The 15,816-nt window shown below is 44.0% G+C and overlaps 1 protein-coding gene across 1 annotated transcript; it reads right to left on the bottom strand.

Annotated features, from left to right (window-relative positions):
* Window positions 1–12,108: 12,108 nt before the first annotated feature.
* Window positions 12,109–15,596, bottom strand: LOC115137342 (E3 ubiquitin-protein ligase TRIM39-like). Its single transcript, XM_065024764.1, has one exon. The coding sequence runs from the start codon at window positions 15,296–15,298 to the stop codon at window positions 13,613–13,615; it is 1,686 nt and encodes a 561-aa protein (XP_064880836.1). The 5' UTR covers window positions 15,299–15,596; the 3' UTR covers window positions 12,109–13,612.
* Between the last annotated feature and the right edge of the window lie 220 nt (window positions 15,597–15,816).

The following is a 15,816-nucleotide window of genomic DNA, read 5'->3' as shown; positions in this document are numbered from 1 at the left end:
TGAAATAGCACCTATGGAATTATGTGTTAAACAAATTAAAAATAGATGACATATTCTTCAAAATGGCCTCCCTTTGCCTTGATGACACCTTTGCACACTCTTTCGGATTCTCTCAACCAGCTTCACCTGGAATGCTTTTCCAACAGTCTTGATCGGGTTCCCACGTATGATGAGCAGTTGGTGGCTGCTTTTCCTTCACTCTGCGGTCCAACTCATCCCTAACCATCTCGATTGGGTTGAGGTCGGGTGATTTGTGGAGGCTAGGTCATCTGATGCAGCACTCCATTAACTCTCGTTCTTGGTCAAATAGCCCTTACACAGCCTGGAGGTGGGTTGGGTCATTGTCCTGTTTTAAAAACAAATGATGGTCCCACTAAGTGCAAACCAGATGGGATGGCGTATCACTGCAGAATGCTGTGGTAGCCATGCTGGTTCAGTATGCCTTGAATTCTAAATAAATCACTGAGTGTCACCAGCAAAGTACCATCACGCCACCACCTCCATGCTTCATGGTGGGAACCACACATGCAGAGATCATCCGTTCATGTGATGTTCTGGATGTTTGTTTTAGATTCCGTCTCTCACAGTTGAAGTGTACCTATGATAAAAATGACAGACCTCTACATGCTTTGTAAGTAGGAAAAACCTGTAAAATCGGCAATGTATCAAATACTTGTTCACACGTGTGTGTGTGTATGTATATGTATATGTATATATATATATATGTGTATGTATATATATATATATTACTTTATTATCGGGTATTGTGTGTAGATGGGTGAAAAATATATATTTTGAATTCGGGCTGTAACACAAAATGTGGAATAAGTCAAGGGGTGTGAGTATTTTCTGAAAGCACTGTACAAGCAGCTCAAAATAAAAGTATGTATTTTATCATATTCAGTCACTATCCTAAATCGAAAAACCAGCTCATAGGCACATTACTTCCTATTCCACACAGAGTCTTGGATCCACAGCCAGCTGAAAGAAAAAGTATGTCCTTTATCAAAGTACAGAACTGTGGAACCAGGTCAAAGGCTGAGTATGTCCTTTACCATATTCACTTATGCAGTAGCAACAATCAGCTTAAGTCCTTTTTCACAATTACCCACATCCAGATCAAAGGAAAAGTAAGTCCTTTATGACATTCACTAACAGTTGAAGTCGGAGGTTACATACATTACAGGTTAAATACATTTAAACTCAGTTTTTCACAATTCCTGACATTTTAATCCTGGTAAAAATTACCTGTCTTAGGTCAGTTAGGATCACCACTTTATTTTAAGAATGTAAAATGTCAGAATAATAGATCGATTTATTTCAGTGTTTATTTCTTTCATCACATTTCATCACTTTCATCACATTTTTCCTCATAATGCTGGACTATCGGACCACCATTTTATTACGTTTGCAATCGCAACAAATAATCTGCTCAGACCCCAACCAAGGAGCATCAAAAGTCATGCTATAAATTCTCAGACAACCCAAAGATTCCCAGATGCCCTTCCAGACTCACTCCGCCTACCCAAGGACGTCAGAGGACAAAGATGTGTTAACCACCTAACTGAGGAACTCAATTTAACCTTGCGCAATACCCTAGATGCAGTTGCACCCCTAAAAACATTTGTCATAAGAAACTAGCTCCCTGGTATACAGAAAATACCCGAGCTATGAAGCAAGCTTCCAGAAAATTGGAACGGAAATGGCGCCACACCAAACTGGAAGTCTTCCGACTAGCTTGGAAAGACATTACCGTGCAGTATCGAAAAGCCCTCAATGCTGCTCGATCATCCTTTTTTTCTAACCTAATTGAGGAAAATAAGAACAATCCAAAATGTATATTTGATACTGTCGCAAAGCTAACTAATAAGCAGCATTCCCCAAGAGAGGATGACTTTCACTTCAGCAGTAATAAATTCATGAACTTCTTTGAGGAAAAGATCATGATCAATAGAAAGCAAATTACAGACTCCTCTTTAAATCTGTGTATTCCTCCAAAGCTCAGTAGTCCTGAGTCTGCGCAACTCTGCCAGGACCTAGGATCAAGGGTGACATTCAAGTGTTTTAGTACTATGTCTCTTGACACAATGATGAAAATAATCATGGCCTCTAAACCTTCAAGCTGCATTCTGGTCCCTATTCCAACTAAACTACTGAAAGAGCTGCTTCCTGTGCTTGGCCCTCCTATGTTGAACATAATAAATGTCTCTCTATCCACCGGATATGTACCAAACTTACTAAAAGTGGCAGTAATAAAGCCTCTCTTGAAATTGCCAAACCTTGACCCAGAAAATATAAAAAACTATCTGCCTATATCGAATCTCCCATTCCTCTCAAAAAAAATTGAAAAAGCTGTTGCGCAGCTACTCACTGCCTTCCTGAAGACAAACAATGTAGACGAAATGCTTCAGTCTGGTTTCAGACCCCATCATAGCACTGAGACTGCACTTGTGAAGGTGGTAAATGACCTTTTAATGGCGTCAGACCGAGGCTCTGCATCTGTCCTCGTGCTCCAAGATCTTAGTGCTGCTTTTGATACCATCGATCACCACATTCTTTTGGAGAGATTGGAAACCCAAATTGGTCTACACGGACAAGTTCTGGCCTGGTTTAGATCTTATCTGTCGGAAAGAAATCAGTTTTTCTCTGTGAATGGTTTGTCCTCTGACAAATCAACTGTAAATTTTGGTGATCTTCCATGTTCCATTTTAGGACCACTATTGTTTTCACTATATATTTTACCTCTTGGGGATGTCATTCGAAAACGTAATGTTAACTTTCACTGCTAAGCGGATGACACACAGCTGTACATTTCAATGAAACATGGTGAAGCCCAAAAATTGCCCTCGCTAGAAACCTGTGTTTCAGACAAGGAAGTGGATGGCTGCAAATGTTCTACTTTTAAACTCGGACCAAACAGAGATGCTTGTTTTAGGTCCCAAGAAACAAAGATCTTCTGTTGAATCTGACAATTAATCTTGATGGTTGTACAGTTGTCTCAAATAAAACTGTGAAGGACCTCGGCGTTACTCTGGACCCTGATCCCTCTTTTGACGAACATATCAAGATTGTTTCAAGGACAGCTTTTTTTCCATCTACGTAACATTGCAAAATATTCAGAAATGTTCTGTCCAAAATTGATGCAGAAAAATTAATACTTGCTTTTGTTACTTCTAGGTTAGACAACTGCAATGCTCTACTTTCCGGCTACCTGGATAAAGCACTGAATAAACTTCAGTTAGTGCTAAATACGGCTGCTAAATAATGATCTGCCTACCCATGTGAGAGACGCAGACTCGGTCTCAACCTTTAAGTCTTTATTGAAGACTCATCTCTTCAGTAGGTCCTATTATTGAGTGTAGACTGGCCCAGGAGTGTGAAGGTGAACAGAAGGCACTGAAGCAACGAACCGCCATTGCTGTCTCTGCCTAGCTGGTTCCCCTTTCTCCACTGGGATTCTCTGCCTCTAACCCTATTACAGGGGTTGAGTCACTGGCTTACTGGTGCTCTTCCATGCCGTCCCTATGAGGGGTGCGTCACTTGAGTGGGTTGAGTCACTGACGTGGTCTTCCTGTCTGGGTTGGCGCCCCCCCCTTGGGTTGTCCGGCGCCGACAGAGATGGCCGCCTCGCTTCGCGTTCCTAGGAAACTATGCAGTTTTTTGTTTTTTTACGTGTTATTTCTTACATTAGTACCCCAGGTCATCTTAGGTTTCATTTCATACAGTCGAGAAGAACTACTGAATATAAGATCAGCGTCAACTCACCATCAGTACGACCAAGAATATGTTTTCTGCGACGCGGATCCTGTGTTCTGCCTTACAAACAGGTCAACGGAATTGATTCCATGCAGCGACCCCAAAAAACGACTTCGTAAAAGAGGGAAACGTAGCGGTCTTCTGGTCAGACTCCGGACACGGGCACATCGTGCACCACTCCCTAGCATTCTTCTTGCCAATGTCCAGTCTCTTGACAACAAGGTTGATGAAATCCGAGCAAGGGTAGCATTCCAGAGGGACATCAGAGACTGTAACGTTCTCTGCTTCACGGAAACATGGCTCACTGGAGAGACGCTATCCGGGGCGGTGCAGCCAACGGGTTTCTCCACGCATCGCGCCGACAGAAACAAACATCTTTCTGGTAAGAAGAGTGGCGGGGGCGTATGCCTCATGACTAACGAGACATGGTGTGATGAAGGAAACATACAGGAACTCAAATCCTTCTGTTCACCTGATTTAGAATTCCTCACAATCAAATGTAGACCGCATTATCTACCAAGAGAATTCTCTTCGATTATAATCACAGCCGTATATATCCCCCCCCAAGCAGACACATCGATGGCTCTGAACGAACTTTATTTAACTCTTTGCAAACTGGAAACCATTTATCCGGAGGCTGCATTCATTGTAGCTGGGGATTTTAACAAAGCTAATCTGAAAACAAGACTCCCTAAATTTTATCAGCATATCGATTGCGCAACCAGGGGTGGTAAAACCTTGGATCATTGTTACTCTAACTTCCGCGAAGCATATAAGGCCCTGCCCCGCCCCCCTTTCGGAAAAGCTGACCACGACTCCATTTTGTTGATCCCTGCCTACAGACAGAAACTTAAACAAGAGGCTCCCACGCTGAGGTCTGTCCAACGCTGGTCCGACCAAGCTGATTCCACACTCCAAGACTGCTTCCATCACGTGGACTGGGACATGTTTCGTATTGCGTCAGATAAAAATATTGACGAATACGCTGATTCGGTGTGCGAGTTCATTAGAACGTGCGTTGAAGTCGTTCCCATAGCAACGATAAAAACATTCCCTAACCAGAAACCGTGGATTGATGGCAGCATTCGCGTGAAACTGAAAGCGCGAACCACTGCTTTTAATCAGGGCAAGGTGTCTGGTAACATGACCGAATACAAACAGTGCAGCTATTCCCTCCGCAAGGCTATCAAACAAGCTAAGCGTCAGTACAGAGACAAAGTAGAATCTCAATTCAACGGCTCAGACACAAGAGGCATGTGGCAGGGTCTACAGTCAATCACGGACTACAAGAAGAAACCCAGCCCAGTCACGGACCAGGATGTCTTGCTCCCAGGCAGACTAAATAACTTTTTTGCCCGCTTTGAGGACAATACAGTGCCACTGACACGGCCTGCAACGAAAACATGCGGTCTCTCCTTCACTGCAGCCGAGGTGAGTAAGACATTTAAACGTGTTAACCCTCGCAAGGCTGCAGGCCCAGACGGCATCCCCAGCCGCGCCCTCAGAGCATGCGCAGACCAGCTGGCCGGTGTGTTTACGGACATATTCAATCAATCCCTATACCAGTCTGCTGTTCCCACATGCTTCAAGAGGGCCACCATTGTTCCTGTTCCCAAGAAAGCTAAGGTAACTGAGCTAAACGACTACCGCCCCGTAGCACTCACTTCCGTCATCATGAAGTGCTTTGAGAGACTAGTCAAGGACCATATCACCTCCACCCTACCTGACACCCTAGACCCACTCCAATTTGCTTACCGCCCAAATAGGTCCACAGACGATGCAATCTCAACCACACTGCACACTGCCCTAACCCATCTGGACAAGAGGAATACCTATGTGAGAATGCTGTTCATCGACTACAGCTCGGCATTCAACACCATAGTACCCTCCAAGCTCTGGGTCTCGACCCCGCCCTGTGCAACTGGGTACTGGACTTCCTGACGGGCCGCCCCCAGGTGGTGAGGGTAGGCAACAACATCTCCTCCCCGCTGATCCTCAACACGGGGCCCCACAAGGGTGCGTTCTGAGCCCTCTCCTGTACTCCCTGTTCACCCACGACTGCGTGGCCACGCACGCCTCCAACTCAATCATCAAGTTTGCGGACGACACAACAGTGGTAGGCTTGATTACCAACAACGACGAGACGGCCTACAGGGAGGAGGTGAGGGCCCTCGGAGTGTGGTGTCAGGAAAATAACCTCACACTCAACGTCAACAAAACTAAGGAGATGATTGTGGACTTCAGGAAACTGCAGAGGGAACACCCCCCTATCCACATCGATGGAACAGTAGTGGAGAGGGTAGCAAGTTTTAAGTTCCTCGGCATACACATCACAGACAAACTGAATTGGTCCACTCACACAGACAGCATCGTGAAGAAGGCGCAGCAGGGCCTCTTCAACCTCAGGAGGCTGAAGAAATTCGGCTTGTCACCAAAAGCACTCACAAACTTCTACAGATGCACAATCGAGAGCATCCTGGCGGGCTGTATCACCGCCTGGTACGGCAACTGCTCCGCCCTCAACCGTAAGGCTCTCCAGAGGGTAGTGAGGTCTGCACAACGCATCACCGGGGCAAACTACCTGCCCTCCAGGACACCTACACCACCCGATGTTACAGGAAGGCCATAAAGATCATCAAGGATATCAACCACCCGAGCCACTGCCTGTTCACCCCGCTATCATCCAGAAGGCGAGGTCAGTACAGGTGCATCAAAGCTGGGACAGAGAGACTGAAAAACAGCTTCTATCTCAAGGCCATCAGACTGTTAAACAGCCACCACTAACATTGAGTGGCTGCTGCCAACACACTGACATTGACACTGACCCAACTCCAGCCACTTTAATAATGGGAATTGATGGGAAATGATGTAAATATATCACTAGCCACTTTAAACAATGCTACCTTATATAATGTTACTTACCCTACATTATTCATCTCATATGCATACGTATATACTGTACTCTACATCATCGACTGCATCCTTATGTAATACATGTATCACTAGCCACTTTAACTATGCCACTTTGTTTACTTTGTCTACATACTCATCTCATATGTATATACTGTACTCGATACCATCTACTGTATGCTGCCCTGTACCATCACTCATTCATATATCCTTATGTACATATTCTTTATCCCCTTACACTGTGTATAAGACAGTAGTTTTGGAATTGTTAGTTAGATTACTTGTTGGTTATTACTGCATTGTCGGAACTAGAAGCACAAGCATTTTGCTACACTCACATTAACATCTGCTAACCATGTGTATGTGACAAATAAAATTTGATTTGATTTGATTTGGAGGAGGAGATCTTTGTGGGCTATACTCGGCCTTGTCTCAGGATGGTAAGTTGGTGGTTGAAGATATCCCTCTAGTGGTGTGGGGGCTGTGCTTTGGCAAAGTGTGTGGGGTTATATCCTGCCTCTTTGGCCCTGTCTGGGGGTGTCCTCGGATGGGGCCACTGTGTCTCCTGACCCCTCCTGTCTCAGCCTCCAGTATTTATGCTGCAGTAATTTATGTGTCGGGGGCTAGGGTCAGTCTGTTATATCTGGAGTATTTCTCCTTTCTTATCCGGTGTCCTGTATGAATTTAAGTATGCACTCTCTAATTATCTCTTTCTTTCTATCTTTCTCTCTCTCGGAGGACCTGAGCCCTCGGACCATGCCTCAGGACTACCTGGCATGATGACTCCTTGTTGTCCCCAGTTCACCTGGCCGTGCTGCTGCTCCAGTTTCAACTGTTCTGCATGCGGCTATGGAACCCTGACCTGTTCACCGTGATTAATATTATTTGACCATGCTGGTCATTTATGAACATTTGAACACCTTGGCCATGTTCTGTTATATTCTCCACCCGGCACAGCCAGAAGAGGACTGGCCACCCCTCATAGCCTGGTTCCTCTCTAGGTTTCTTCCTAGGTTTTGGCCTTTCTAGGGAGTTTTTCCTAGCCACCTGTAACGGCGTTCGTCTGTTGAAAGAAGAGAGTCGGACCGAAATGCAGCGTGTAGGTTACTCATGTGCTTTAATAAAGGAAATAGCGATACATGAAATAACTGTGAGATACAAAACAACAGACGGAACGTGAAACTATACAGCCTATCTGGTGAATACACAAAGACAGGTACAATCACCCACGAAATACAACGCGAACTCAAGCTACCTAAATACGGTTCCCAATCAGAGACAAAGAGAAGCACCTGACTCTCATTGAGAACCGCCTCAGGCAGCCAAACCTATAACTAGACACACCCCTAAACAGCCGCGATCCCAACTATACAAACCCCAATACGAAAACAACATATAAACCAATGTCACACCCTGGCCTACCCAAACATATAAAAAAAACACAAAATACAATGACCAAGGCGTGACACCACCGTGCTTCTACACCTGCATTGCTTGCTGTTTGGGGTTTTAGGCTGTGTTTCTGTACAGCACTTTGACATACAGTGGGCCAAAAAAGTATGTAGTCAGCCACCAATTGTGCAAGTTCTCCCACTTAAAAAGATGAGAGAGGCCTGTAATTATCATCATAGGTTCACTTCAACTATGACACAAAATGAGAAAAGAAATCCAGAAAATCACATTGTAGGATTTTTAATGAATTTATTTGCAAATCATGGTGGAAAATAAGTATTTGGTCAATAACAAAAGTTTATCTCAATACAATACTAGTTATATACCCTTTGTTGGCAATGACAGAGGTCAAACGTTTTCTGTAAGTCTTCACAAGGTTTTCACACAATGTTGCTGGTATTTTGGCGCATTCCTCCATGCAGATCTCCTCTAGAGCAGTGATGTTTTGGGGCTGTTGCTGGGCTACACGGACTTTCAACTCCCTCCAAAGATTTTCTATGGGGTTGAGATCTGGAGACTGGCTAGGCCACTCCAGGACCTTGAAATGCTTCTTATGAAGCCACTCCTTCGTTGCCCAGGCGATGTGTTTGGGATCATTGTCATGCTGAAATTCCCAGCCACGTTTCATCTTCAATGACCTTGCTGATGGAAGGAGGTTTTCACTCAAAATCTCACAATACATGGCCCCATTCATTCTTTCCTTTACACGGATCAGTCGTCCTGGTCCCTTTGCAGAAAAACAGCCCCAAAGCATGATGTTTCCACCCCCATGCTTCACAGTAGGTATAGTGTTCTTTGGATGCAACTCAGCATTCTTTGTCCTCCAAACACGACGAGTTGAGTTTTTACCAAAAAGTTCTATTTTGGTTTCATCTGACCATATGACATTCTCCCAATCTTCTTCTGGATCATCCAAATGCTCTCTAGCAAACTTCAGACGGGCCTAGACATGTACTGGCTTAAGCAGGGGGACACGTCTGGCACTGCAGGATTTGAGTACCTGGCAGTGTAGTGTGTTACTGATGGTAGGCTTTGTTACTTTGGTCCCAGCTCTCTGCAGGTCATTCACTAGGTCCCCACGTGTGGTTCTGGGATTTTTGCTCACCGTTCTTGTGATCATTTTGACCCCACGGGGTGAGATCTTGCGTGGAGCTCCAGATCGAGGGAGATTATCAGTGGTCTTGTATGTCTTCCATTTCCTAATAATTGCTCCCACAGTTGATTTCTTCAAACCAAGCTGCTTACCTATTGCAGATTCAGTCTTCCCAGCCTGGTGCAGGTCTACAATTTTGTTTCTGGTGTCTTTTGACAGCTCTTTGGTCTTGGCCATAGTGGAGTTTGGAGTGTGACTGTTTGAAGTTGTGGACAGGTGTCTTTTATACTGAGAACAAGTTCAAACAGGTGCCATTAATACAGGTATCGCGTGGAGGACAGAGGAGCCTCTTAAAGAAGAAGTTACAGGTCTGTGAGAGCCAGAAATCTTGCTTGTTTGTAGGTGACCAAATACTTATTTTCCACCATAATTTGCAAATAAATTCATTAAAAATCCTACAATGTGATTTTCTGGAGAAAAAAAATCATTTTGTACCTATGATGAAATTTACAGGCCTCTCTCATCTTTTTAAGGGGGAGAACTTGCACAATTAGTGGCTGACTAAATACCTTTTTGCCCCACTGTAGGTGCGCGTTTATTTTTCTTCTAAATAGTAACTACGAAGGCACCTACCCATTTCCTGATTTAGCCTTTTCACCTGCCCATTTGATTGGGGATGGTTTCCGGAGGTGAGGCTGACCGTGACCCCCAGTCGTTCCATGAAGGTCTTCCAGACACAGGAAGTGAACTGTGAACCACAGTCAGACATGTACTCCGGGATCCCATAGTGCCGGAAGATGTGAGAGAAGAGAGCCTTTGCCATAAGTTTGCCATGAGGGAGGTGTCTAGATGTCTTGCTCTGTGCGCAGGTGGAACAGGAAGAGACATAAACCCGGACATCCTGGGCCATGGTGGGCAACCAGTAGTTGGTGGAGAGACAGACGATAGTACGGCTATACCCGGGTGCCCCAACACAGATGCTGTGTGTGCCCAGGCGAAGAGACGGTCTCGCACATCAGAGGGCACGCCTGCTGGAAGAAAAGGCACTTCTCCGCCTTGGCGTATAGGTGATGCTATCAGCTTCTCCAAAACGGACCTGACATGAGAGTTTGTTGGAACCTCTACACCTTGCTGATAATAAAGAATGATTCATTTAAGTTTGAATTTGAGTCCCTGGTGGTAATTTCCACCACACTGCGCCATTTTGTACTTGTTTATTGTCAGTTTGTCATCTGTGTGTATTTTACAAGCATAATATTACTATTCAATCTATCACTGTCTCTCTATTTTTCTCTCTCTTTGTCTCTTTCCCCTTTCCCACCCCCCTTTCTCTCCGTCTTTTCCTTCGTATGTGTGTATCCAGGTACTTTCCGTCTGCTGCACGGTGTTCGCCGGTGTGTTGGCGCTCAACTACCAGCGGGACAACATGGTGTGGATGCTGCCCCTGCTCATCGTCTGCCTGTTCCCCTGGCTGGTGACCCACTGCTTCCTGTCTATCCTTGAGATTGTGGTTGACATGCTCTTCCTCTGCTTCGCCGTGGACACAAAGCACAACGACAGCAGCCCCGGCCGAGAGTTCTACATGGACAAGTCCCTCATGGTGAGGGGAAGGGAGGCGAGGCTTCATGGGAGGCTATAGGTGCGTCCCGATTCTCCACCTGTCATGGACTTAAAAGCAATGGATTGGTGTAATCATTTTCGAGAGGGAGTTTCCACCATTGTTAAATTAATGTTGTGCTCACTTTGAGAAAGAATCGTGACGCAGCCTTATATACACTACCGTTCAAAGGTTTGAGGTCACTTAGAAATGTCCTTGTTTTTGAAAGAAAAGCACATTTTTGTCCATTAAAATAACATCAACTTGATCAGAAATACAGTGTAGACATTGTTAATGTTGTAAATGACTATTGTAGATGGAAAAGGCAGATTTTTTAAAATGGAATATCTACATAGGCGTACAGAGGTCCATTATCAGCAACCATCACTCTTGTGTACGTACCTATGGCACGTTGTGTTAGCTAATCCAAGTTTATAATTTTAAAAGGCAAATTGATCATTAGAAAACCTTTTGCAATTATGTTAGCACAGCTGAAAACTGTCATCCTGGCCTTCTTGAGACTAGTTGAGTATCTGGAGCATCAGCATTTGTGGGTTCGATTACAGGCTCAAAATGGCCAGAAACAAAGATCTTTCTTCTGAAACTCGTCAGTCTGTTCTTGTTCTGAGAAATGAAGGCTATTCCATGCGAGAAATTGCCAAGAAACTGAAGATCTCGTGTAACAGTGTGTACTACTCCCTTCACAGAACAGATTAAACTGGGTCTAACCTGAATGAAAAGAGGAGTTGGAGGCCCCGGTGCACAACTGAGCAAGAGAACACGTACTTTAGAGTGTCTAGTTTAAGAAACAGACACTTCACAAGTCCTCAACTGGCGACTCCGAGATGCTGGCCTTCTAGGCAGAGTTCCTCTGTCCAGTGTTAATTTTTTATAATTTTAATTGGCCGGTCTGAGATATGGCTTTTTCTTTGCAACTCTGCCTAGAAGGCCAGCATCCCAGAGTCACTTTTTCACTGTTGACGTTGAGACTGGTGTTTTGCAGAGTACCAATCCATTTATATATGGCGAATAGCGTTTTTTGCACATTTTAAACAGCGCTCACCTTGTTATCTCATCACCCAACACGCTTTTCACGTTATCTTTTCTTTCTCTCTCTCTTTCGGAGTGTGTCGAGAACAGTAAGAATATGGCGGGACGGGATCGGTCCGTTGCAGATGGAGTCTGTGCTGAGATGAAGTCCATGGTGAGTTAACAAAACTTTTCCAACAGAGAATACATTAATTTAACTCCATAATCTAGAGTCATATACCCAAAATGATGGTGCTGATGAAGACAATAGTAAAGATTAACACTCCATTTGTTTATTGTTGTAGACTCATGGAGGGACTTTTACTTGAAAAACCAAACCTGAAGACAGAAACCAAAGGCATTGCAGAAGTTTTCTTGAATCCATGTGCAATAGGTTTAACATGATATCACTCCAGTCCCAGAGACTACAATATTTTTTGATAACCTGTTTATTAATTTATGGCACACAGTTTTTTTTAAGCACAATGCCTTTTTGTAACAAATATTTTATGAGACATAAAGTACATACGTCAAGAATATTGTTAGTGTAGTTTGGTGCAATGTTTTTTAGATAAGCCTCTTCTGGGTCAAAGTATTGTGAGAGAATATTCAAATGCATTCCATGTCACCACTGTTATTTTGTAACCACCACTACGATACACTACAAGTGTTTTGGAGCTCAAATGACTTTTGGGGTTGTGGTAATGATGATCATGGTCACTTCTTGACTTGCATTTGTACATCTAATACAATTTTGAGAAATACAACTGACTAGCATAACAGAAAAGTTCTTACATGGACATGTTTTGAAAGTTAGTGATTTGTGTTCTCCCTCACCTGTTAACAGGATCATTTTACTCATTACTACACTGGATCAAATATGAGAGAGGCATTTACTCTGATGATGAAATGTTTATAGCAGTTGAACATATTAAATGCAGGTCCAGCAAGTGCTTAGTTTGTCTTATGTCAAAGGCAATGGATGATCATGAACTGACAATCCCAAAATGATGGCTTGAGTTTGTAATACTCTGTAGAAAAAGGAATTGCCTAGAAGTGTATATTTATTCATAAATGAAAGCAGAGTTCAACCCAGAATATGTTGTATAACATTTTTATGCAGTGGACTTCATTGATCTCGCCTGATGTGGTTGAACCAATGGAATAGTCCCTAAAGTACAGACCCTGCCCATCTGGCACTCCATACCGGCTCAATCAAACGGCAAAAGTATGTGAAAGAAAACAAATACTATTTGAACCCAGGTGTGTAGTGTACCACTTATACTATTTCAAACTCCTCTTTACTTGTACCCTGTGGTGGACATCAGGAATACATCTCAGCTGGCCCTGACCCCATCCTCTATGATGCAACTGTCCCACTAAAACCTGGGCAACGTGGCCAAAGGCTCCTTCATCATCCCCCTGGTGGAGATCCCTGGCCTTATCCTCACCTACATCCACAACCAGCTCAAAGGAAAAGTACGTCCTCTATTACATTCACTGTCACAAACCAAAGACCAGCTCAAAGGCAAGTACTTTCTCACATTCAATACATGCACAGTCAGGACAAAAAGCTTCATTTCCAATAGTTCCAAGCGGTGAAAACCATCTGTTTTTGAGACAGGGTGACACCAAAGCTGTGTTGTATTCATTAAGTATACCTTTATATAAATGTTCAAAGATGCATTATGGTACATTACAAGCTCAAAACATTTTTCAACACAAATGACAATTTATGGCAATAACCGAAAAATGACTCTCTCTCCATTTTTTTATCAGCCTGTGTGATTGACAGGAGAGATGATGAGAGGAGCTGAGTTTTTTCCATCATCATTATGACTGGGGATGAAGAAGGGACAGAGTTTATCTTTAAAGGTGCAGCCAGTGAAAGAGTAGATATGAGACCTGGCCTCCACATCATAAAAGGAGACCAGACCCTCCTCATAGTCCACAAACACCCCCACCTTCTGGGGCTTCTCTCTCAGAGAGAGGATGACGTGGGGGGAGGCACAGGCTGTGTATTGATTCCCATCCTTTAAGACCACAGACCAGAGTCCATATTCAGGCCTAGGTGATATAGACCCCTTCCTGTTTATGGACTCTCTGGCCACTCCTAAAATCCACCTAGTCTTACCGTTAACCGTCACCTCATAGTAAAATCTCCCTGAGGAGAAGCCATCCTTTGCAAGGGTCATGGCAAAACGATCAAACCTTTTTGGATTGTCAGGAAGATTCTGTGGTATGTTTCCACGTCTTACTTGTTTCCCATCTTCAGACAGGATGAGTTTGTGATGTGCTGTATCAGGGTCCAGAGTCACATCCACTGCATACTGCTGAATCCTCTTCAGTTTGACCTCAGGCAGCTTCTCCATCTCTTTATTCAGTGTCTCTTCCAGCTGAGACACTGCTCTCCTCACAGTCCCCACACACAGATCACTGTGAACACTGATCTCAGACATGTTCTTGGTGGGTGGAGGTTTGTACACTAGTGATGGGAAGTTCTGGAGAAGTTGGAGGTGGTCCTCAGTGTGTGAGAGCTGCTTCAGATCAGTGCTTCTCCTCTTTAGCTCAGTGATTTCCTGCTCCAGATCTTTAATGAGCCCTTCAGCCTGCCTCTCTACTGCTTTCTGCTTCTCCTCAATCACCTCAATCAGCTCAGCCTGGCTTTTCTCAATTGAGCGCACCAGAGCAGTGAAGACCTGTATGCTGTCTGCTATCTCTCTATCTGCATCTCTCTTGCTGAGATCTACTGAGAGTTTGATCTCTTTAACCTTCTGCATTCGTTCCTGGATAATCTGCTGCACTTCTGCCTCAGTCTTCCCTAGCTGAGACTTCCTCTCTCCACACTCTTCCTCTATAGAGACAGTGTCATGAGTCTTGTGGTCTGCCTCAGTGCAGAACTGACACACACATGTCTGGTCAGTCCTACAGAAAAGCTCCAGGAGTCTGTCATGCTTCTTACAGATCCTGTCTTCCAGGTTCTCCACAGGGTCGATCAGTTTGTGTCTCTTTAAGGCTGGGGCGATCTGATGAGGCTCCAGGTGAATCTTACAGTAAGAGGTTAGACAGAGCAGGCAGGACTTCATGGCACTGAGCTTCGTCCCAGTGCAGACGTCACAAGGCACTTTTCCGAGTTTGGGAGGAGATTCATCTTTACCTCTGTCTCTCATCTTTTTAAAATTCTCTACAACTTCTCTAAACGTTGTGTTGACACGAAGCTCAGGTTGTCTGTAGAATTTCTCCTGACACAGTGGACATTGACACAGGTCCATTCTATCCCAGTACTTTGTGAGACATGTGATGCAGAAGCTGTGTCCACATGAAGTGGTGACTGGCTCAGTGAACACATCCAGACAGATAGAGCACAGGAAATGGTCTTCAGAAAGTAGAATGCTGGAGGAAGCCATATCTAGAGAGAGAGAGAGCAAAGTCGAAACTAAAGCATAGTTAAAGTTCAACATTTTTATTTCGCAAATTGCAGAAAACCTTCCGATCAAAAATAATAATAGACTCCAGCTCTAGATTATAATCAATCAGTCATTAATACAATATATATGTTTTTTCAAATGAGCCTATTCCATTTCCTGGAATGAGTCAGCTCTCGATAGTTTCAGTGCCGTTGTCAACACGGCATTAAGGGAAACTAACCAATCTTGATAAAAGTTGTTTAACCGTACTACATACAGAGCAAATGAGTCAATTTACGAAACATAGTTAAACATAGGTACTGTACTCAGGTGTGCAACATACAGCACGTCTAGCAACTGTAGTTTCACTTTAGCAAAGTGACGTTGTCATGCTCCTACCCACCCAGTGCTGCTCTGTGCTCTGGAACAGAATTAACCCTTCACATGGCTGATACATTGTTTTACCTTCTCAATTCAAACAAGGTTGAACAGTTAAACAATAGTATTATAATTGTTTGGACCTATTGCAGGTGTATGGAAGGTTTTCTGACATCAACAACAACAGAATTCTA

Source organism: Oncorhynchus nerka, linkage group LG11 (genome assembly GCF_034236695.1).
Source record: "Oncorhynchus nerka isolate Pitt River linkage group LG11, Oner_Uvic_2.0, whole genome shotgun sequence".
Taxonomy (NCBI): domain Eukaryota; kingdom Metazoa; phylum Chordata; class Actinopteri; order Salmoniformes; family Salmonidae; genus Oncorhynchus; species Oncorhynchus nerka.
The sequence above is the reverse complement of the archived record's forward strand: the minus strand, read 5'-3'. Positions and strand labels throughout refer to the sequence as shown.

Bases quoted from the DNA above. Each gene is read 5' to 3' on its own strand.
- LOC115137342 (XM_065024764.1), bottom strand. From the start codon at position 15,298: ATGTTGAACTTTAACTATGCTTTAGTTTCGACTTTGCTCTCTCTCTCT.